Consider the following 20,811-nt stretch of genomic DNA (forward strand, 5'->3'; position numbering starts at 1 on the left):
TTTAAGTTAGGAAAGATAAAAAGCCAAAGATGTAATGCCTCTGAATTTCTTTGCTCATCTTGAAACCTTACTTTTTGCCATTTATTTTATTTTTTGCCATTTAAATATTTATCTTCTGTTTTTCACTCATGCTTGTTTTTAGAAGGCTTCGAAGTTCTTTGGTGCTGTTGTCCCCTCCTATAACCTGAACCAGCTGCCTTCCCCCGTCTTGTACAACAGATCCTCAGTAAGGACTCCCTCACCTTTTGGGGACTCCCTCCTGGGTGCTTCTCTTGTGCACTGATGTTTTGTAACTATTTTCTGTTGTATTGTAACTATTTTCTTGTCTAGACTGAGTTTTCCCCCAACTTTTTTTTCTTTGAAGATCTTCAAATGTACAGAAAAGTTGAAAGATTAATAGAGTAAGCACTTGATTAGTCAATTGAATTCACCAGTTGTTAACATTTTTCATATTTGCTCAGTTACTCTATATGAACTTTTTTTTTTGAGGCATTTGAAGGTAAAGTGCAGATACCAGGGTATTTCAGCATGTAACTCCTAACAATAAGGACATATCCTTTACCTAACTACAATATCACACAAGACATTTTACATTTATAAAAGTAACATAATTCCTTTTTATTTATGTATGTATTTATTTGAGAAAGAGAGTAGCAAGAGAACACAAGCAGGAGGATCAGCAGAGGGAGAGGGAGAAGCAGACTCTCCACTGAGCAGGGAGCCTGATGTGGGGCTCGATCCCAGGACCTTGGGACCATGACCTGAGACAAAGTCAGCTGCATCCAGCCGACTGCGCTACTAGGCGCCCCAACATAATTTCTTTTAAGAGTGGTCTAAGAACCCTGTCAGTTCTCTCTGGTAACTTGGGAGAAATGCCAGCTCTGATGTCCTACCCTAGACCTGATGGAAGAGACAAAAGCAAAAGAGAAATTAAATGACCTTTTTCTAACAATAGCTAGCCCCCTAAAGGTCCTGTAAACCTTGCTTCGAAAGTTCCTTGGAGGCTTATGCTATCCCTAACCCCCTCCCAACTTGAAAATATATAATCAGCCAATCCTCACAGTCCCAGTGCAGCTCTTATTGCCATGGGTCCTGTCCCCATACTTTAATAAAACCACCTTTTTGCACTGAAGAGGTCTCAAGAATTCTTTCTTGGCTGTTGGCTTCGAACCCCATCTTTCCTCATCAGACCTAACTGAGTCAGAATTTGCCTTACAGGATTCCCAGAAATAACTGATCTTATGCTATAGCGCATATTTATATTAAATTTGAGCAGTTGTCCCAGTGATGTTTTTTTTTTTTTTTTTTTAAAGATTTTATTTATTTATTCGACAGAGATGGAGACAGCCAGGGAGAGAGCGTACACAAGCAGGGGGAGTGGGAGAGGAAGAAGCAGGCTCATAGCAGAGGAGCCTGATGTGGGGCTCGGAACCCATAACGCCGGGATCACGCCCTGAGCTGAAGGCAGACGCTTAACCGCTGTGCCACCCAGGCGCCCCCCAGTGATGTTTTTTAATAGCTTTTTTTTTTTTTAAATCCAGGAATCAGGGGTTCCTGGGTGGCTCAGTTGATTAAGCATCTGCCTTCAGCTTAGGTCATGATCCCAGGGTCCTGGGTTTGAGCCCCACGTTGGGCTCCCTGCCCAGCAGGGAGTCTGCTTCTCTCTCTTCCTCTGCCCCTGCGCCCAGTGTGTGCCCTTGCACATATGCCCCCCCCCAATAAATAAAGCCTTAAAATAAATGCAATAATCAGTAAAAGATCACATACTGTGTTTAGTTGTCATATCTCTTGAGAGAGTTTTGTCTCCTCCCACCCGCTCCTACCCTTGACACTGACTGTTGGGCATAGTTTAGGCTGATTTTACTCTGTGGTTTGGATTGGTCTGATTGGTTCCATTTCTGGCAGTACGATGCATGTGATGATGTTCCTTTCTGAGGGCATTGCAACAGTTGTCACATTGTTCTACTGGTGGTGATGCCAAGTTTAAACACTTGATTAATTAGCATCTGCGACGTTTCTCTCTTGTGAAGCACCTGTTTCCTTTTGTACTGTTGGGGTAGAAAAATTTCCTCTACCCTTCAAGGTCCTTCTACCTGGACTAACAATCAAATTTACATGAGACAAATTAGTGGGAGAAAAAAAATCAAATTGTACTTAAGGGGAATCTACACAGACATGGAAATTCTGAAGATAGGCAACATAAAGCTAATATGAGTTAAGGACCAGGGGAGGGGTCTGAGGATACAAAGGGGAGAAAGGCCATTAACAGGAAGGTAAAAGGAAATATTTGGAAAGCAAAGGTTGTCTTATTAAGTAGATAAGCTTCTCAGGTAAAGAGGAATCTGTTAACAGCTCTCTTCTTTATACAAGCAGACAAATTTAGCAGGAGGTTAAGAGCTTTTCCTGTATCTGCTGGGTTTTGATTGCTTTTAATTCAAAATAATGTTCATGACAAAGTGGCCCATCTTGGGGACACTTGCGCCTGGCCCCCACGGTACTTAATTGCTGTGATGATCTGATAGGGATTTCTAATTAGTCTTTGTGTCTCTTGCACCTAGCAGGGTTCCAGGATATGGTAATTGGTCAGTCAGTGAAAGACAAAATAGGTAATCAAAAGTATATACTACAGGGGTACCTGGGTAGCTCAGTCGTTAAGCGTCTGCCTTCTGCTTGGGTCATGATCCCAGGGTCCTGGGATGGAGCCCTGCATCAGGCTTCCTGCTCAGCAGGAAGCCTGCTTCTCCCTCTTCCAGTCCCCCTGCTTGTGTTCCTGCTCTCGCTGTCTCTCTCTCTGTCAAATAAATAAATAAAATCTTAAAAAAAAAAGTATATACTACAGTATACGTTTTAGAGGCAGTTCTTTCTTATTTTGTCACTCAGTCTGGGTAATTTCCTAATCTCAATCCAAGTTCAGGCATCGTTTCTCCTCTGTCCAAGAAAAATACAGCTCTCTTCCTGTGGGCTTCTCAGCTGTATGAAGTTTCTCTGCCTTTTAGTCCCATTGTTCTAAGACAAAAACCTCTTTTCCCTTTGTCTCTGTTTTCTCTGGTGCCTTCAGTCCAGATGCTGGTTTCATCTTACTTGCTTTTTTGACCAGTGTCTTCCAGTTTCTTATGAAAACAGGGACTTCCTGTGCATTCATAATCACTTGTCTGTTATGATGGCTTCGTGCAGCTTTTCCTGGAACACACTTCCATTGTTAATGCCTCAGCCATATGGGGTGGAAGCTTAGTAAAAGAATATAGATATCCGGTTCATACTGTAAACAGTCACTCAGCAGCTCTGGAACTTTTTTTTTTTCCCCTTCCCTTGATCTCTTACCTCTTCTTGCTCTGTGCTCCAGCCACCTTGGCCTTCCATTTAAGTCCTGGGAGATGGTGCCTTGTCTATGTTAAGTTAGCCTGCAATGTTGTTCTTTCAGATACTCAGTCACTTTTCCTTAACTTTAAGATTGCAGTTCAAATGTTACAAAGATAGGCCCTTGAAAAACCCTACCTAATTCCATTACCTTTGTCCTGCTTAATTTTCTTCCTAGTCCTAGTGTAGTCCCATTTTCTTACTTTATTTTAATTAATTAAAGATTTTACTTAGAGAGGGAGAGAGCACAGGAGCAGGGGGAGGGGGAGAAGGAGAAGCAGGCTCTCTACTGAGCAGAGAGCCCCATGCGTGGCTCAATCTTAGAACCTGGAGATCATGACCTGAGCTGAAGGCTGATGCTTAACTGACTGAGCCATCCAGGTGCCTTAGTCTCATTTTCTAATTATGCCATTACTATAGTGTTGTTTCATGAAGGCAGATTTTTCTAGTTTTGTTCCATGCTGTCTGGAATAATGCTTATATGGAAAAGGCACTCAAATATTTACTGAGGGAGTGGCTAAATGGTTGACTGAATATTGTTTTTTCTGTCCTTTACTTAGTGCTTTTGGTAATCATTGTGTCTCCTGTTGCTTGTGGCATGACAGTTTTCATTCAGCTGTTCTGTGTTTTCTCATTGTCTTTGGTGCTCTTAAAACAAGAAAGGAACAAAATAAAAGTGATTGATAACTCTTTTATTGTAATTAAAAGAAATTGTGGGGGGCCTGGGTGGCTCAGTCGGTTAAGCATCTGCCTTCAGCTCAGGTCATGATCCCAGTGTCCTGGCTTGGCGGGGCTTCCTGCTTGGCGGGGAGCCTGCTTCTCCCTTTCCCTCTGCCTGCTCTTCCCCCGACTTGTGCTCGCTGTATGTCAAATAAATTAAAAAAAATTGTAATTTTTATAAAATAATAATGATCATCATCATGATCTTTAAAAAATAATAAAGTGTCCTTTTTCTTATAGATTTGTATACCTAAAAGAGTGATAGCTATTGTGTGCCATATAAGTGCCTGATACAAAACGTATTTGGGTATGATGAATTGATCCCATAGAAATTATGGTTTATGGAACCCAGTTACTTTGCAGTAGTCAGGAAACTTTTGACTCTGATTTTGGCCTTCCGTTTTGACCAAAGTTAAGCTTTGCCCCCCCCCCCCATTTTTGATGATGATATTGTACTTATGTTTAGAAAGAAACTGCATTTTGGGGGAAAAACAAGTTTTCTTTTTGTTTACATGAACCATCTGTGTTTTTATACCTCTTATTTTCTTGCCCCTCCTTCCTCCTCTGCCTCTGTCCCCAACCTGTTTACATTTTTGAAGAAAATGGCAGGCTTGGTGGGAGGGAATTTAGTAAAATAGGCATGTGTCAGAGTGAGTCTTTATACGGGTTACCTTGGTGTGTTTTTTTTTTTTTTTTGACAGCTAGTGGGAGATTTGAGAGTTGAGATTCCAACAGCTGTGTTAACTCTGTTTAATGCAGATGAAGCCTGGCATCCTTGTTACTGCACAGAGTAATCCACAATCTTGTATCTTGTGCAGTGTGACAGTTAACCGTTACTGTGGGTACTTTTAATTTTAAAATTTCCTGATTTGCATTTAAATGAACCATCTTAACATTGTATTAACTTAACCTTGCTGTTAAAAAAAAATGGCATCCAGTAGCAAGGTAAGGATATTCTAAAGCTTTGGAGCAGACAGGTTTTAAGAATGATGTGGCTATTCTGTTGTAAATGAACGTTTAATGTCTTTAGAGAAGTTATGTAAGCTCTTTGCACGAATGAGGCAGTTTGCCAACAATCAGCCTTCTCAGTTCTGATGGAACTATGCTTTTATTTTCTGCTTGTTGCTTCCCCATTTCTCTTTCTATCATAAAGATTGCTAGTCAAACGCCTACATCTCTGCCCCTTTCTGAATTTATAGCAAACTTTTGCGTAATACCCGGGATTGCTATTTATAAATAAGGTAATGAAGACTGAGTAACTGCAGTTTAAGTTTTTATTTAGTTCCACTAAGCATGATCCCTCCTGGAGAAACCTAAGGTTGCTGTAATTCATTAAGGTTGGCTGGCTCTAGTAGGTTTTGTAATAGATCTTGTGAAGGAGTGCTCTGTAAGTTAATTGGAAAACTAGAAACTGCCAAGAGTTTAAAAGTTATTTGTTTAGCTACTCTAAACAATACCATTAATTGTAGAGAAGCAGAAGATATGACTAAGATTAAGGCAGGAGCTTTGTCTTGGTAGGCGTGTAAATATTTTAAAATCAGTTTGCATAAATTCAGTTCAACTAATACTGTGTCTGCTCTGCATAAAGCAGCTTGCCAGTAACGTAAGGAATATAAAGAAGCATAAGCATAGTTACTGTCCTTAAACTTAAAATATAGCTAGGAAGACAACAGCCTAAACCTGGGAGAAATTGCACTTAATAAATTAATTCAAAAGCTATTGAGAGATAACATAAATGAAAGAACATTTATGTTCTTTCAAACATATAGAATTTCAGTCCTGGAAGGACTTGGAGCCTAGAATTCAACCCCTTTCATTTTATAGATGAGAAAACTGAGGATCCAGAAATGTGACGTGACTTGCCCAAGGTCAGAAAGTAAGTTAGTGACAAAGCTGGTACCAGAAAGGCATGTTCTTTCCAGAGAACATACTCTCATTAGATTTTAAATGCTCTACTTCTACTTTCTGAAATCTTTTTTGGGTTGGGGTCACCAAAAGCATAAATTGGCTCTGTAGTATAGTTTAATAATGTTCAGCATCACTCTTGGCAGGGCCTTTGATTAAAGGTGCAGCACAAGGCAGTCTGCTTCCATCATGGTTATTGAAAGACTTGAAAACACACTGAACGGGTTCTCAATTTTCAAGTGTCAGTATATTTCAAGTTTTTCAATGTGAGTGAGTGAGTGCTTTGCCTTAACACTTTTAGCAGCATCTGGAGTCTGGTGAATTTGTATGTGGAGATTGGAGACCTCCTCAGAGATATGACTTAACAGTACGTAGAGTTCTGGAATACAGAACTGGAAGGGACTTTAGGGGAGAACTTGTTCATTCGTTGCAGTTTTGACCAACAGGGCAAACAGTACTCAGACGTTTTTTGTTTGTGCTACGCAGCGGTAAAATGTTTTGGAGTGAATTGCTCATACTAAAGTTGTGAGGCTTCACTTAAAAATCTATGTCTCTGGGTGTCTTGAAAAAATTGTATAATCTGCCAGCCATACTCTATCTGCATGATAGAGAGTGCCTCCCTGGAGCTAATGGGCTGCTGGGTGTGTGCTTTCCCCGTTTACCTGTCCTGGCCTCTCCTAGTGGTCTCCCTGAGAGGTCAGGTGTCATTTGCAACTCATTATTGTTCTTACACTTTGCCTTTTTTCCAAGTTAAGAAGAAAGTGGAATTATTTTGTACCCCAAAGTATTAAAATAAGAAAAACAAAAGACCAAGTAGGCTTTTTTTGAAGAACGTTTTTATTATCAGCAAGTGTACAAATCTTCAGGATACTCTTGTTCTTTAAGCCCAAAAGCTAGTTTTTCTTCCAAGTTTCAGAGAAACCATTTTTTTTTCTTTTTGTGACTTGGTCTGCCCAATCTTCACAGGCTTACCTTGCGTAGAAAAAAAAAAAAAAANTGAGACTCTGTTTTCTGCTCAGGAATCTCATCTTGGGCCCCACTTTTGCTCATGAAGGAAAAGTGGGCCCGCTTTGTGGATTCTAAAGCATTAGGGAAAAGGGGCACCTAGGTGGCGCAGTTGGTTAAGAGTCTGACTTTGGATTTTAGCTCAGGTCATGATCTTAGGGTCATGAGATCGAGCCCTGCATTGGATTCTGTGCTCAGCCCAGAGTCTGCTTGTCCTCCCTCCCCCTGCTTGTGCTCGCTCTCTTTCACTCTCAAATAAATAAAATCTTAAAAATAAATAATAAATAAAAGCATTAGGAATGCATTTGTGCCATATGGACCTTGATTTGATGGTTTTCAAAAGTTGCCTAGTCCCTTTCCCCAGGCAGGGGTTGGGCTAACGTTCCTTCTCTGGGCTCCTTTTCAAGAAAACTTCTTATTTTGAGAAAAAAATGGAAGAGTTTATTTCTTTGGAAAAGTGAATTGTTACATTGTTGTACTTGTTTAATAATTAAAACACAGATGTGACCACATGTCTACTTGGACCCAGCTTCACTTAACTCTTGGCACCTTCCTCTACTACCCTTGAAAGGTTTTCTGTTTTATTTGTGTTGATGCAGTAGCTATGGAATGCTAGGGTACAGGAATGCAGGGTCCATGGGGCAGATCATTCTTTCTGAAATGTCTTATCTGTGACATTTGATGACATTTGCTTTAGCTGTTGTCAGCCCTTTAGCAGTTTAGAGTGCTCCATCTCCTAAGGCTTACTGACTTGGGCTGATCAGATTCGTGGACAAATAACCTTTAAAAACCAAAATGTAGGCCTGACATAATTTAAGTGTAGAGAGCAATTTTGCCCACTTGCATTGAAACAAATTTCTTGGAAACTGGCATTCTGTGTTACCAGATTAAGCAAATCCAGATTTCTTTTGGCATCCCATCTCCAGTGATTCTGGAATGTTTTGATGCTTAGATAAACCTGTGAAATGTTAGATGATGTCTGCACTAACGTTTTCAAAAATATCTAAAGGGCCTACATATTTGTGCCTCACGCATGCTTTTATGGGAGAAGACACAGACATTTTTATGTTGAAGTTGTCAAGAGTGGGCTAATCATAGACGTGCAGTTCTACCTTGTCCTAGTTGTCATTTTAATGTGTAGAATTCAGGTGTTGATGTTGCTGTCTGTAGAGTCTAGAACTGTGCTGTCTGATAAGGTAGTCACTAGTGACTGTTCAACATTAATTAAAAATGAAATAAAATGAAATTAATCCCTCAGCCACTCTAGCCACATTTCAAGACATCCTTCTACCTCTTCTGTCTCCTTCCTCCCCCTTCCTGCTTTTCTCCCTGTCTGCTCTTCTTTCTCCTCTTAACCTTCTTCCCCTCCCCTTTGCTTCCCTCTCTACTTCTGCGCACTTCTCCATTCTCCTTCTACCCCTCACTCTCTTTCCACCTAATCTCCCTTCATTTCCCTCTCTTCCTGTGTCTCTTCTTCCTCCTTCCCTCCCTTTCTTCTTCTCACTCTCCCACCCACTTTCCATTCCTCTCTGTATATGGAACATACTTAATGCATTATGTTTTTGAACCATATGAGAATAAGTTGCAGACACCATGTCCATTACATGCAACAGGGACATAACTACAGTATAAGGATGAAAATATGCAAATATGATGCTTAATTTAGAACCTGCTTAGATTTTGTCATTTGTCTCAATTTTTTTTCCTTCAAATACAGTTTCATTCCAGGATTACTGCATTTAGTTGTCATGTCTCTTTAGCATCCTTTAGTGTGGAAGAACTTCTCAGTCTATCTTTGGTTTTCCGACCTTGATATCTTTGAAGACTATAGCCAATTATTTTGTAGACTATGCCTCACTTTGAGTTTGAGGTTTCCTCATGACAAGATTGAGGCTATGTAGTTTTGGTAGGAAATACCAAAGTGATGTTATGTCCTTCTCAGTGTATCATATCAGGAGGTATATGATGTCAGTTTGTCCTATTGTAGGAGATGTTGATTTTGATCACTTGGTTAAGGTGTCTGCCAGGTTTTTCCACTTTAAAGTTACTGTAACCCCCCCTCCTTTGTAATCAGTAAATAATCTGTTGGGAACTACCATGAGAATATGTAAATAATCAGTTTCTTTGTAAACTTTTTTTTTTTGGTAAAACTTTATTATTATTTTTTAAGATTTTATTTATTTATTTGACAGAGCGAGAGAGCACAAGCAGAGGGGGAGCAGTAGAGGGAGAAGGAGAAGCAGGCTCCCCACTGAGCAGGGAGCCGGATGTGGGGCTTGATCCCAGGACCCTGGGATCATGACCTGAGTGGAAGGCAGACACTTAACCATCTGAGCCACCCAGGTGCCCCTCTTTGTTAACTTTCAACCACTTGGTTTAGCATTCAGGATGATTCTTCACTGAATCGGTTATTATTATGATGGTTTCTAAATGGAGATTTTTCTTTTTCTTTTTTTTTTTTTTTAAAGATTTTTTATTTTATTTATTTGACAGAGATAGAGACAGCCAGCGAGAGAGGGAACACAAGCAGGGGGAGTGGGAGAGGAAGAAGCAGGCTCATAGCGGAAGAGCCTGATGTGGGGCTCGATCCCAGAACGCCGGGATCACGCCCTGGGCCGAAGGCAGACGCTTAACCGCTGTGCCACCCAGGCGCCCCTAAATGGAGATTTTTCTAAACCCATTATTCCCCTACATTTATTAGTTTCCTATTGTATGGAAGAATTTCTCCTTTATTCTTATTAGCCTGGGTTTTCATTTTATTGACTAGATCGTAATCTGTTTAATTTAATCTTCAGGAAAGCCCTCTGAAGGTAATGATTATCTTATTTTATAAATGAGTAAGGAAGTTCAAAGTGGTTAAAAGATGATCAAACATGCCTTTTGATTGTATTGTCCTCCTGTAAAGATTATAAAATGAAGATTCTGCTCTTTTTTTTTATATATATATTTTTTATATATTTTTTATTTATTTATTCATTCGACAGAGATAGAGACAGCCAGCGAGAGAGGGAACACAAGCAGGGGGAGTGGGAGAGGAAGAAGCAGGCTCATAGCAGAGGAGCCTGATGTGGGGCTCGATCCCATAACGCCGGGATCACGCCCTGAACCGAAGGCAGACGCTTAACCGCTGTGCCACCCAGGCGCCCCTGCTCTTTTAATTACAAAAGTAACTTTTTCTAAATGCCTGTGTGATTTTTATAATATCAAAAAATACAGCAAGCAAAAAGAATGTTAAAACTATCCTTAAAACTATCCATAATCCCCACTTTAGAAATAACATTTGTTAATTTTTGGTTTATACATTTAGATATCTTTATTCCTCCCTGCGGTCATACTTTATATTGTTTTGAAATCTCTTTATCGTCTTCAGTAGTGTATTTTGAACGTTTTCTCATGAACTTCTGTAACATCCTCCCCATTTTATTAGATGAGAAATTTCAGGTATACAAAGAAGCTAAAAGAATAAATCTGAGAACATCCATTCATGTGTCCTTTACCTAGATTTAATAGTTAGGAGTATTTTTTCATGATTCCTTGATCTGTATATGTATGTTTTCTTTTTCTGAACTGTTAAGTTGCAGACATTTTTACATTTCACCCCTAAGTATTTCAGCATGCATCTCCTAGAAATTGTCGTTTTTCTACATAGCCACAATTTCATTATCACACCTATGAAATTGAGCAGTAATTCCATAATAACATTTAATATTTAGTAAGTATTAAAGACCAGTTTCCTTACAAATGTCTTAATAGCTGCTTGTCTCAAACTGTTGTCTAAACAGGGTACATGTATTGCATGAGATTTCTTATGTCTCTTCAGTCTTTCAGTCTAGGATAGTCTTCTCACTCTCTCCCCCAAAATACTGACTTTCTGAAGAATTGAGGCCATTTTATCTTATAAGGTACCCTACATTCTGGATTTGTATTTTCCCATGGTGTTGCTTACCATGTTTCTGTATCCCCTATAAGCTTGACATTCAGTCTAAGCCAGGTTTTTTAACCTGCAGTGATTTTTTTTTTTTAAAGATTTTATTTATTTATTTGACAGAGATAGAGACAGCCAGCGAGAGAGGGAACACAAGCAGGGAGTGGGAGAGGAAGAAGCAGGCTCATAGCAGAGGAGCCTGATGTGGGGCTCGATCCCATAACGCCGGGATCACGCCCTGAGCCCAAGGCAGACGCTTAACCGCTGTGCCACCCAGGCGCCCCAACCTGCAGTGATTTTTGGATTGGAAAAATTTTGTCTTGTTTTCACTATTAACAGGAATTTAGCATTTCTATTATTAGTGTCGATAACAAACTACAGTTTTCAATTGAATCTGTAACTTTGTCACCAGTAGGAATCTCAGTGCTTTTCATTTCTGCAATAATTATAACATTCCCTTGAAAAATGTGCATGTTCATTGTTACTTCGAAGTAGTTGTCAGATTTCTTGCTAAGTTTTACTTAATAAATAAGCATATATATTACTGTATCATCCATTTCTAAAGTATCTCGATAACTAAATTTCACTGTATGTGCTTCCTTTGTAATCCTTTGGATTGTGTTTTTTTTTTTTTTTTTAAGATTTTATTTATTTATCTGACAGCCAGCCAGCGAGAGAGGGAACACAAGCAGGGGGAGTGGGATAGGAAGAAGCAGGCTCCTAGCAGAGGAGCCTGATGTGGGGCTCGATCCCAGAATGCTGGGATCACACCTGAGCCAAAGGCAGACGCCTAACGACTGCACCACCCAGGCGCCCCTGGATTGTGTTTTATGCATTTGAAAAACTTGTAAGAGGGGCGCCTGGATGGCACAGCAGTTAAGCGTCTGCCTTCGGCTCAGGGCGTGATCCCAGCGTTATGGGATCAAGCCCCACGTCAGGCTCCTCTGCTATGAGTCTGCTTCTTCCTCTCCCACTCCCCCTGCTTGTGTTCCCTCTCTCGCTGGCTGTCTCTATCTCTGTCGAATAAATAAAAAAAAATCTTAAAAAAAAAAAAAGAAAAACTTGTAAGAAAGGGTCTTATAGCTGCCCTATTCAGTATGGAAGCCACTAGCTACAGGTGGCTCTTGGAACAGGTGAAAATGTGACTTCTTTGACTTTAAATGTTCCCTGAGTGTAAAGCAAATCCCAGATTTTGACACTTAGTACTTATGTAAAATGTCTCTAATAATTTAAAAAATATGTTTATATGCTAAAATAATTTTTGGATGTATTGTGTACAGTCATCCATTTCTTTTTAATGTTGCTACTAAAAAATTGAAAATTACTTAGGTGGCTTACACTGTATTTGTGTTGGACGGACATTGGTCTTTAGGCTTTACTAGACTGCCAGAAGGATCCAGGGCATTGAAAAAGGTTTTGAATCCCTACATAGAGGCTTCAGTAGACTCTAGTTAAACATTTATTTTTGCTGTTGCACAACTACTCATTTTATAGTAATACTGAGGCTCTTGAAAAACTTTTAAAGTTTTTTTTTCATCAAGAGTATTTAATAGGTAATACATTTCTTCATATTGGGAGGCATATAAAATCAGGTGTGTCATTATTAGTGATGCTAAGTTTAGTTATCTGTTTAAGAGGGTGGCTATTAGATCTCAAATTTGTAAAGGTGTGTCTTGGCCCCTGTAATTAGTAAGTAACTTGTCAAGTGATACTTTGGCACATTACAAGTATCCTTTTCCCCAGTAGCCTTTCACTTAATGGTGTTAACATCCTTTGATAATCTTTGCCTCAATCAGTTACTACACTGGGGTTTGCAAAATGGTCGTTTTCTAATTCTGTTCTACATTTATGGTAAAGAAATTCCCTTTTTCTTTTGAGAATCTCTGTGGTCATAGGATATTTTTTATGTACTTACCAACTGCCTATCAATCAGGCAGTTGCAGTTGTCATGCTTTTTGATATTTAATGTCATAAATTGGCCGGTGGAGCCTTTGGTTCCACTGTGGTTTGATAGGTTAGTCTTTGTACCCTTCTTTGCTTTCTGCAGAATAGGATAGCTCAGACCTGAAAGAAACTTCCTTTCCCCCCCACTTCTGGGAGGAGCCCTGGTTCCCTTTAATGGGCATTGGTATTTAATAGAAATAATGACCTGGACAGTGAGAACACTGTTTTTTTTGTTTTTCCTAAATTTTGTAAACGTTTTTTAAGAGCAGCACAGTATTGTGTGGTTGGTTATGTGATTTATTTATTCAGTGATCTCTGAAATTTAGGTAGTTTATAATTTTTAATGATTATATGCAGTGCTGTTGTGAGCATCATTGTATCCAAGTTTTTATGCACCTTGATTTTTCCTTTAGAATAAAATTCTAGAAGTAGAATTTCTGGGTCATAAGAACACATTCTTTTAAGGTTTTAAATATCAAGTTGGTTGTCTAGCAAGTTTATATTCAGTGTTTACTTCAGTTATATACCTCCTTTTTTTTTTTTCTTTTATCTTTTAGGCACTATTTTAGAAGCAGACACTGGTGTTTTTGTTGAAGTCTTTCCCCCTAGTCTTAAAGCCTGTCTAATGGAAGTTTACCTTGACACTGATACATTGATACTTGACTAAGTGCGACTTGAATTTTCTTCTGGCTATGAGTGATAATAGCTGTAGGTGCAGGGGGCAGCAGACTTAAGCATTATAGCTTTTTTTTTTTTTTTAATATTTTACTTATTTATTTGACAGAGAGAGATAGAGCCAGTGAGAGAGGGAACACAAGCAGGGGGAGTGGGAGCAGAAGAAGCAGGCTCCCAGCAGAGGAGGGTGATGTGTGGGGCTGGATCCCAGAACACTGAGATCACGTCCTGAGCCGAAGACAGACGCTTAACGACTGAGCCACCCAGGCGCCCCAGCATTTTGTTTTAATAGAGTAAGACAAGATATTCTCTGAGAATTCATCAAAAAATGAAGGAGTTATGCCTTTTAGGTAATACTGTACTATAAATGTTGTGGAGTAAGAAAAATCAGAATCAGGCCTTCATTCACATCAGTTTCTAAGTTGGTGTGGAAAAACAAAGTAGAAATGTCTTGGTGCCAGAGAAGCCCAAAGGGAAAGAGCGCTGTGTGTTTGGGAGTGCCTCTTGTAAGTACCTCTACTGTTCACAAGCTCAACATTTGAAAGTGTAAGAGGTTAAGAGTTACTAGGCCTCTTGTGCAGGCTAGTAAGAATTTTTTTCCCATCTGGAATTAAGCTTTGTTGATATAAAAAGTCCTTTTTAAAAGTAGGAGAAGACTTGTCATATATTTCATGTTTGTATTTGATGTTTGTCTCACTTTGACCTTCTGTTTCTTTTTTAGAAATGACTTCTGTCCACGCAGGCAACATAAACTTTAAATGGGACCCCAAAAGTTTAGAGATCAGGACTCTGGCAGTTGAAAGACTGTTGGAGCCTCTTGTTACACAGGTAAGAATCTGCAAACAAATACATAGTTTTAATATGGTTCCGTAGCAGTAGGCCTGGGAAACAAACACAGAGCAAATTTAGCTCAAAGCTTTAATTTGAGTAGTTGAGTTTAGGTTGATTGTATTTAGATGATGTGGCACCACTAGTTGTTTAAATATTATACATGCATTCATTTAACCCTTTAGGAACGTAGTTACTGCCATTTTCTTGAGTCTTACTGGCAATAAGAGGGGATAAGTGGTATGTAATACAACTTACCAGGTATTTGTATTTTGTAGATGGCTTCTTGGCATCACTTTTTTCTTGGAAGTTATAGGTTATATTCAAGAAAGATAGGCTATAAAGCCTTGACTGTTATCTCTTTACCATGCTTGACAGATTTTTCCTTGTCTAGGATCAGTTAGCTGGTAATTTGAGGGTGTAGGTTTGGTATGTTCTGTTAAAAATATCACAGTATGATGACATTTCATTAATTGTTAGCAGTGAGTATCATAAATACATACACACATGTATATGTGCATACATATGTATTTATATATTTTAATATATATAACGTAGACGTGTGTGGTAAGACTCATGAATAATTACTTCTTGAAGCTCCTTCAGTATAGCTCTAAGCAGGTCTTTTGTGTGGCAAGCTATGCTAGTAACAAATCTGTAGTCATCTTCAACCTACAGATCATCTGGTATTATATATATTAATGATTGTTAACGGTCTGGGACTTAAAGCACCATCACAGTAGGCTACTTGGGGCAGTCCTTCCTTTCTTTGTGAAGGACCTTTTCTAATGAATTGCTGACATTTGTTTGAATAAACTGTGAAACAAAATCAGAAGCAAGTTACCTTAAAATATTTTACACAGGTTGAAAACAGTGGAAAATGTGACCTCCATGAAAAGCTAACAAGTTCATTGTCAACCTCTGTCTGGGACTTCTTGATGACATGTAGAGGTGTCTAACATGTTTCTAATCAGGTTTTGATTCATAAAATGAAACTAAAACCATGCTATGTTTGAAAAAGTAAAATGTTTTTTGTCCTGCACATTGAGATAGCAAAATTATTTTGGGACTTAAATTGAGTATTGTTGTTGTATATCTTAAATATGGAGAGTGTGTTATTTGTTAATGCTTAGTGGAATTTATAAATGTGATATTTCATTTTCTTATGAATAATTTACTGTTCTTGTCTTTAAAGATGGTCATCTTTTTGTTGTTTTCATTTTAATTGACTGCAGTTTAATTTGTAAAAATGAAACTTTTAGGTCACAACTCTGGTAAACACCAATAGTAAGGGGCCCTCGAATAAGAAGAGAGGCCGTTCTAAGAAGGCCCATGTTTTGGCTGCATCTGTTGAACAAGCAACTGAGAATTTTTTGGAGAAGGGAGATAAAATTGCAAAGGAGAGTCAGTTTCTCAAAGAAGAGCTTGTGGCTGCTGTAGAAGATGTTCGAAAACAAGGTAGGTCGATATTGGTTTTTATATAGAGAGATGCAGGCTTTTCTATAAAATTAATGCTTGAAGGTGACTTTTTGTGGCCACTATTCTCATTCTTATGTCTGCAATTGCTCAGTAACTTTAAATATTTATTTATTGGAGATGGATTAAGTTGTACTGGCTTCAGTTTCAATCAGGAGAGACACTAACAAAGAAACATTGTATTTGGAGAATCTGAATCCACTTCTCTTGGGTATCCTGAGTAATAATTGAGTCTTAGAAATGTTCCAACAACAGTTTAATAGGAAATAAATGGGGCAGAAGTGTACCTTTCATCCTATGTAATACCTCTTTTGCATGATACAGAGGTGATAAAATGGAAAAATGTCCAGCCATTCTGAAAATACCCTAGAAGTTGCTTCATTCTGTCAGGCTGGTATGTTAAATTAGCCATGCATACTTGAAGTGGTTTGAGTTTGAAATAAAAAATCTGGACTTAAAGGAATCCTGTTTTTGGGAAACTCAGAATTAATAAAAAGTGGAATTGTAACCCACAGCTTGGCAATAGTGCCTCTTAGAAAAACTCGTTACTGTGACGCTGTAGGTATGATGAGAAGACTTTATATGTGGAGCATTAAATTCTTGAAACTTGCTGTTTTGTGTTAAACTTCTGGTTCAGCAGGAGGACAAAACAAAGACAGTTTTTTATGAAGCTATTGGATATCAAGTAAGGTGAACTGAGCTCCTACTCTGTACAGTTGCTTTACTGACCTTTGGGAGACCCTCCCTGGATCTCTCATGGCTGATAGTAATGTGCATAATTCATTGGAGTCTTATGTCACATTCATCCCTATGACAGTACCCAAAAAAGGGGCAGTGCATTAAATGGACATACTATCTCCAGTTGTTCTGAATTTGTGAACTAAGAACCTTGAATGGTAAACATTTTTCTTAATTTTCAGACTGAAGATAATTGTTTCTAATATTGTAAATGATGACATTTAAATTCCATATTACTAACTGTAATATGGGTGGATGTAATTGTTATATCGGGCTGTCATAACGTAAATTACTGTAAACTTGGTGGCTTAGAACAACAGGAATTTATTATTCTCTCACAGTTCTGGAGGCCAGATATCTGAAATCAAGGTGTCAGCAGGATTGATTTCTTCTTGGGGGCTCAGTGGAAGAATCTGTTGCATGTTCTCTCCTAGCTTCTTGGGTTTGCCAGCAGTCCTTGGCATTCCTTGGCTTGTTGACTTGTTACGCCAGTCTCTTCTTTCGTTGTCTTGTCACATGGCATTGTCCCTATGTGTCTCTCTGTACAAAGTTTCCTCGTACAAGGATATCAAGCTTTGAATTAGGGTTCTCCCTGAATCCAGTATGACCTCATCTTTACTTGATTGTGTCTGCAAAGACCCTATTTGCATATAAGGCCACATTCATAGGATCTGGGTGGGTATGAGTTTTGGGGGATGTTATTCAGCCCATTAGAGTGGGCTTTGAATAAATTTATTTTAAAGCAGTTAAATTGTCCAGTTCAGGACAATTTTGAGCTTCTTGTTAAGGAAATCAGAATGGCTCTTACTTCATTGTCCTCTGAGAAAGTTTGCTCCCAGGCCTTTTTGCCTCAAAATAATAGCACCTGATGAATTTCACCAATTGTTCCTTGAGTCTAGTAACTAAGACATTTATTTTGAAAATACATTAATTGTTGCAGGTAACTTTTAATTTCACTCTATATATGTTCCTTGTTTCGGAAATTTCTCTGATGCAAATCTGTAGCCATCGTGGTGTAATACATGCCCCTCCCTCCCCCCCAAAACCCCCACAGTTTTGAATGCATATCTAAATTTCTGTTTTCTTGTTTTTATCTATATCTGAGAAAATCTTTTATGTGGCTCTGAATCATAAGTACTTGTCTGTCCTAGTCCAGCTTTGCAATTATTTATGATCATGATCTATTCACCATAATTTGCCTTCTCTCCTTGCTTTTTCTCTTTGGAAAAAAAAAAAGCTGAAACAAAAATATAACTGCCTCCCATCATCATTACTGCATCAGATATGAAAATCTGAAGTGCCTTGCTTTTTTTTCTGTTGGCTTACTTTTTTTTTTTTTTTTTGGAGAATCTTAACAAGTGGTGATGAAACCTCTCTCCTCTCATAAATAGAACAAAGTACATGTTATGAAAATGGTTAAGTGCATATTCTTTAAACAGCCAAGCCTTGTTGGTTATGTTGCTGAAGCTGTTTACTCATCATTTAAAACCCTGTAGTGGCATTAATATGTTTGCAGATTCTTTGACATCCCTCCCTTAAAAAAATGGAGCCTGACTTAAAGACTGTCACTTCTGTAAAGAATAGAATATGGTAGAAGAGATTATCTACTTTCAAAGCAAAATCATAAAGAGAGTATAGCGTCTGCCTGGCTCTTCCTCGTGGATTATTCACTTCGGGGGAAGCTGTCAGTACCAGTTTGCCAAGCTTCTGAGTAAGCCACCTTAGAAGCAAATCCTCCAGTTCCAGTCAGTTTTAAAAGATGGCAGCCCTAACAGACTCCAAATTCCTGACCCACAGAACACTTGGGAGATAGTAAATGTTTATTTTAAGCTACCAAATTTTGGAGGAATTTGTTAGGCAGTAAATGATAATTAGTACAGACACCTTTCCTAGCCCTGGCTTCAGTGGTCCTGAGCACTCATGTGAAACTCCGACCTAAGTACTCTGGTATGTAAAATACAGACTAATTACGATTTACCTTGAGCTTTACCTTGAGCTCCACGGTGGATTGACTTTAAAGTAGAGTTAGAATTCTTTGCATTTCGAGTTTGTTGCTTATCCACTGGGACACTTCATTGTTAAAGGGTGTATAAGATTTCTGTTCTGAATCAATGTGAAGTATTTCTGTTTAGTACATGTTTACAATGTTTTGTTTTGTTTTGTTTTGTTTTGGTAAAGGACCAAGTAGTAAATATTTTAGACTTTACTGGTTTTCAGGTCTCTGTTTACACTATTCAGTTCTATAGTCGTGTTGGGAAAGCGGCTATAGGTTATGTATAAACAAATGGGCATGGCTGTGTTCCAATAGAACTTATTTATAAACCAGATGGTGGGCCAGATTTGACCCATAGGCTCTGGTTAGCTGACCTCAGATTAGGGTTTTCACAGAGTTAAAGATAGGAGCTTACTGTTTTCAAGAAACAATTTATGTATATATTTAAAATACTTTGAGCTGAAGGGGCGCCTGGGTGGCACAGCAGTTAAGCGTCTGCCTTCGGCTCAGGGCGTGATCCCGGCGTTATGGGATCGAGCCCCACATCAGGCTCCTCTGCTATGGGCCTGCTTCTTCCTCTCCCACTCCCCCTGCTTGTGTTCCCTCTCTCGCTGGCTGTCTCTATGTCTGTCAAATAAATAAATAAAAATCTTTAAAAAAAAAAATACTTTGAGCTGAAAGTTAAACTTTTTATATTTTTGAGTTTGTACGAGTGCTATGCTTTCGGTGCAATCGTCATTAATAAACAGAGACTTAAATGTATACAGTTTTTCAGCATAACTTAATTTTCTTTTTGTATTTGCCCCTGATTACATGAATAATAAACACAAATATTTGTGAGTACGTTAAAACCTTACCATACTAACACCGTCAGTAGGTAGAACATTCATATGCTTATACAGGGCCACTTTACCCAAGGCCAATGCAGTGGACATGTGAGCCTCCTGTGGTAGATGGGAGCCAATTACCAATTGCATGCCATCCAAATTCTTGTGATCTAGGAGTTTCATTTTACTGCCAGTCACCTCTAACTAATTGTTGAGTAACTACCTACCTTATCTGGGCTGAGGCATATGCATGCCTCTTAGGTATGCTCTTTTTGGTGGGGGACTCTTTCCACCCCTACACCCCCTACCCTGATTAGGTTATTCTTACCTTATACTTTTTCTTCCTAGCTCTTATCACAGTGGTAATTAGATAATTGGTTATCTTCCTTTCTCCAGGCTCCAGTAGGACAGGTTCTGTGCTGGTTTGTTGACCGTTCTCTCCGGCTCCTGTCATGGTGCCTGATCCGTGATAGGCACTTAATTGTTTAGAGAAGATAGTTGACTATATTCTCCAAGAAGTGTGTGAGAAAAGGCTCTTGTCTCAAAAATTACAATGAGTTTTCCTTCCCAGTGCCGAATGTAAATACAGGGTAGGGTTGGAGAGTCTTAAAAAATTGAGATACAAATCATATAACATAAAATTCACCCCTTTAAAGTGTATACATCAGTGGTTTTAGTATATTCACGGAGTGCTGCAGCTGTCACCATTCTCTCATTCCAGAATGTTTTCATCTCCCCAAAAGGAAATCGTGTGTGTGTGTGTGTGTGTGTGTGTATGAATATATATACATACATATATATACACATGTATATACACACATATATATATTTTAACAGTATGTAAAAAGTATCAGTGTATTTTATGACTCCTTGAATAGTGCTCTGATGAGAAAAAGAGGGTTCTTAGCTGGGTAGGGGACATCCAAGGGAGAGAGATGGAAAGATGTAAATGAAACTTGTTTGAAAAAGGGTAAACATTAAAAAAAGAGGACCAGTGATGGTAGGTTGGAAGTAGAGTGATGAGGAATAGTTTCTACTAGAACAGAGTTTTAAAAAAACCTATAGTTATATTTCACAGTTGGATCTCAAAGACCAAGATCAGAGACTTGCTGTTGCATCATGGACATTTCTGGGTGGTTGAAGGAGAAGACCCAAAGAAGCTGAGGTACACCTTTGTGTAGTCCTGCACTGCTTCTAATGGTAATGTGCTCAGCAAACGGGCCAAAGAGATAGATGATTGGTGTACTGGACATTAGTGTATTTCCTGGGAAAAAATCTTGTGTCAGAGAAACCACAGTGGGGAAAGGGCTGGGTGACTGTGTGGTCTCTGACGAAGAGAGACTGTCTGCTAGCAGATAGGAAGCTTTTTCCTTGTTTGTCCCAGAGCTTTTTTTTTTTTTTTTTTTTTTTAAGTTTTT

General features: G+C 38.8%; 1 protein-coding gene across 1 annotated transcript in view; it reads left to right on the plus strand.

Annotated features, from left to right (window-relative positions):
- Positions 1 to 20,811, plus strand: part of CTNNA1 (catenin alpha 1) — a 176,097-nt gene that overhangs the window by 12,916 nt on the left and 142,370 nt on the right. The window contains exons 2-3 of the mRNA XM_034656084.1: positions 14,253 to 14,359; positions 15,622 to 15,817. Of these exons, the coding sequence (XP_034511975.1) occupies positions 14,255 to 14,359; positions 15,622 to 15,817 (301 nt within the window). The 5' untranslated portion in view covers positions 14,253 to 14,254. The remainder of the gene's footprint in view (positions 1 to 14,252; positions 14,360 to 15,621; positions 15,818 to 20,811) is intronic.

This window comes from Ailuropoda melanoleuca, chromosome 3 (assembly GCF_002007445.2).
Source record: "Ailuropoda melanoleuca isolate Jingjing chromosome 3, ASM200744v2, whole genome shotgun sequence".
Classification (NCBI taxonomy): domain Eukaryota; kingdom Metazoa; phylum Chordata; class Mammalia; order Carnivora; family Ursidae; genus Ailuropoda; species Ailuropoda melanoleuca.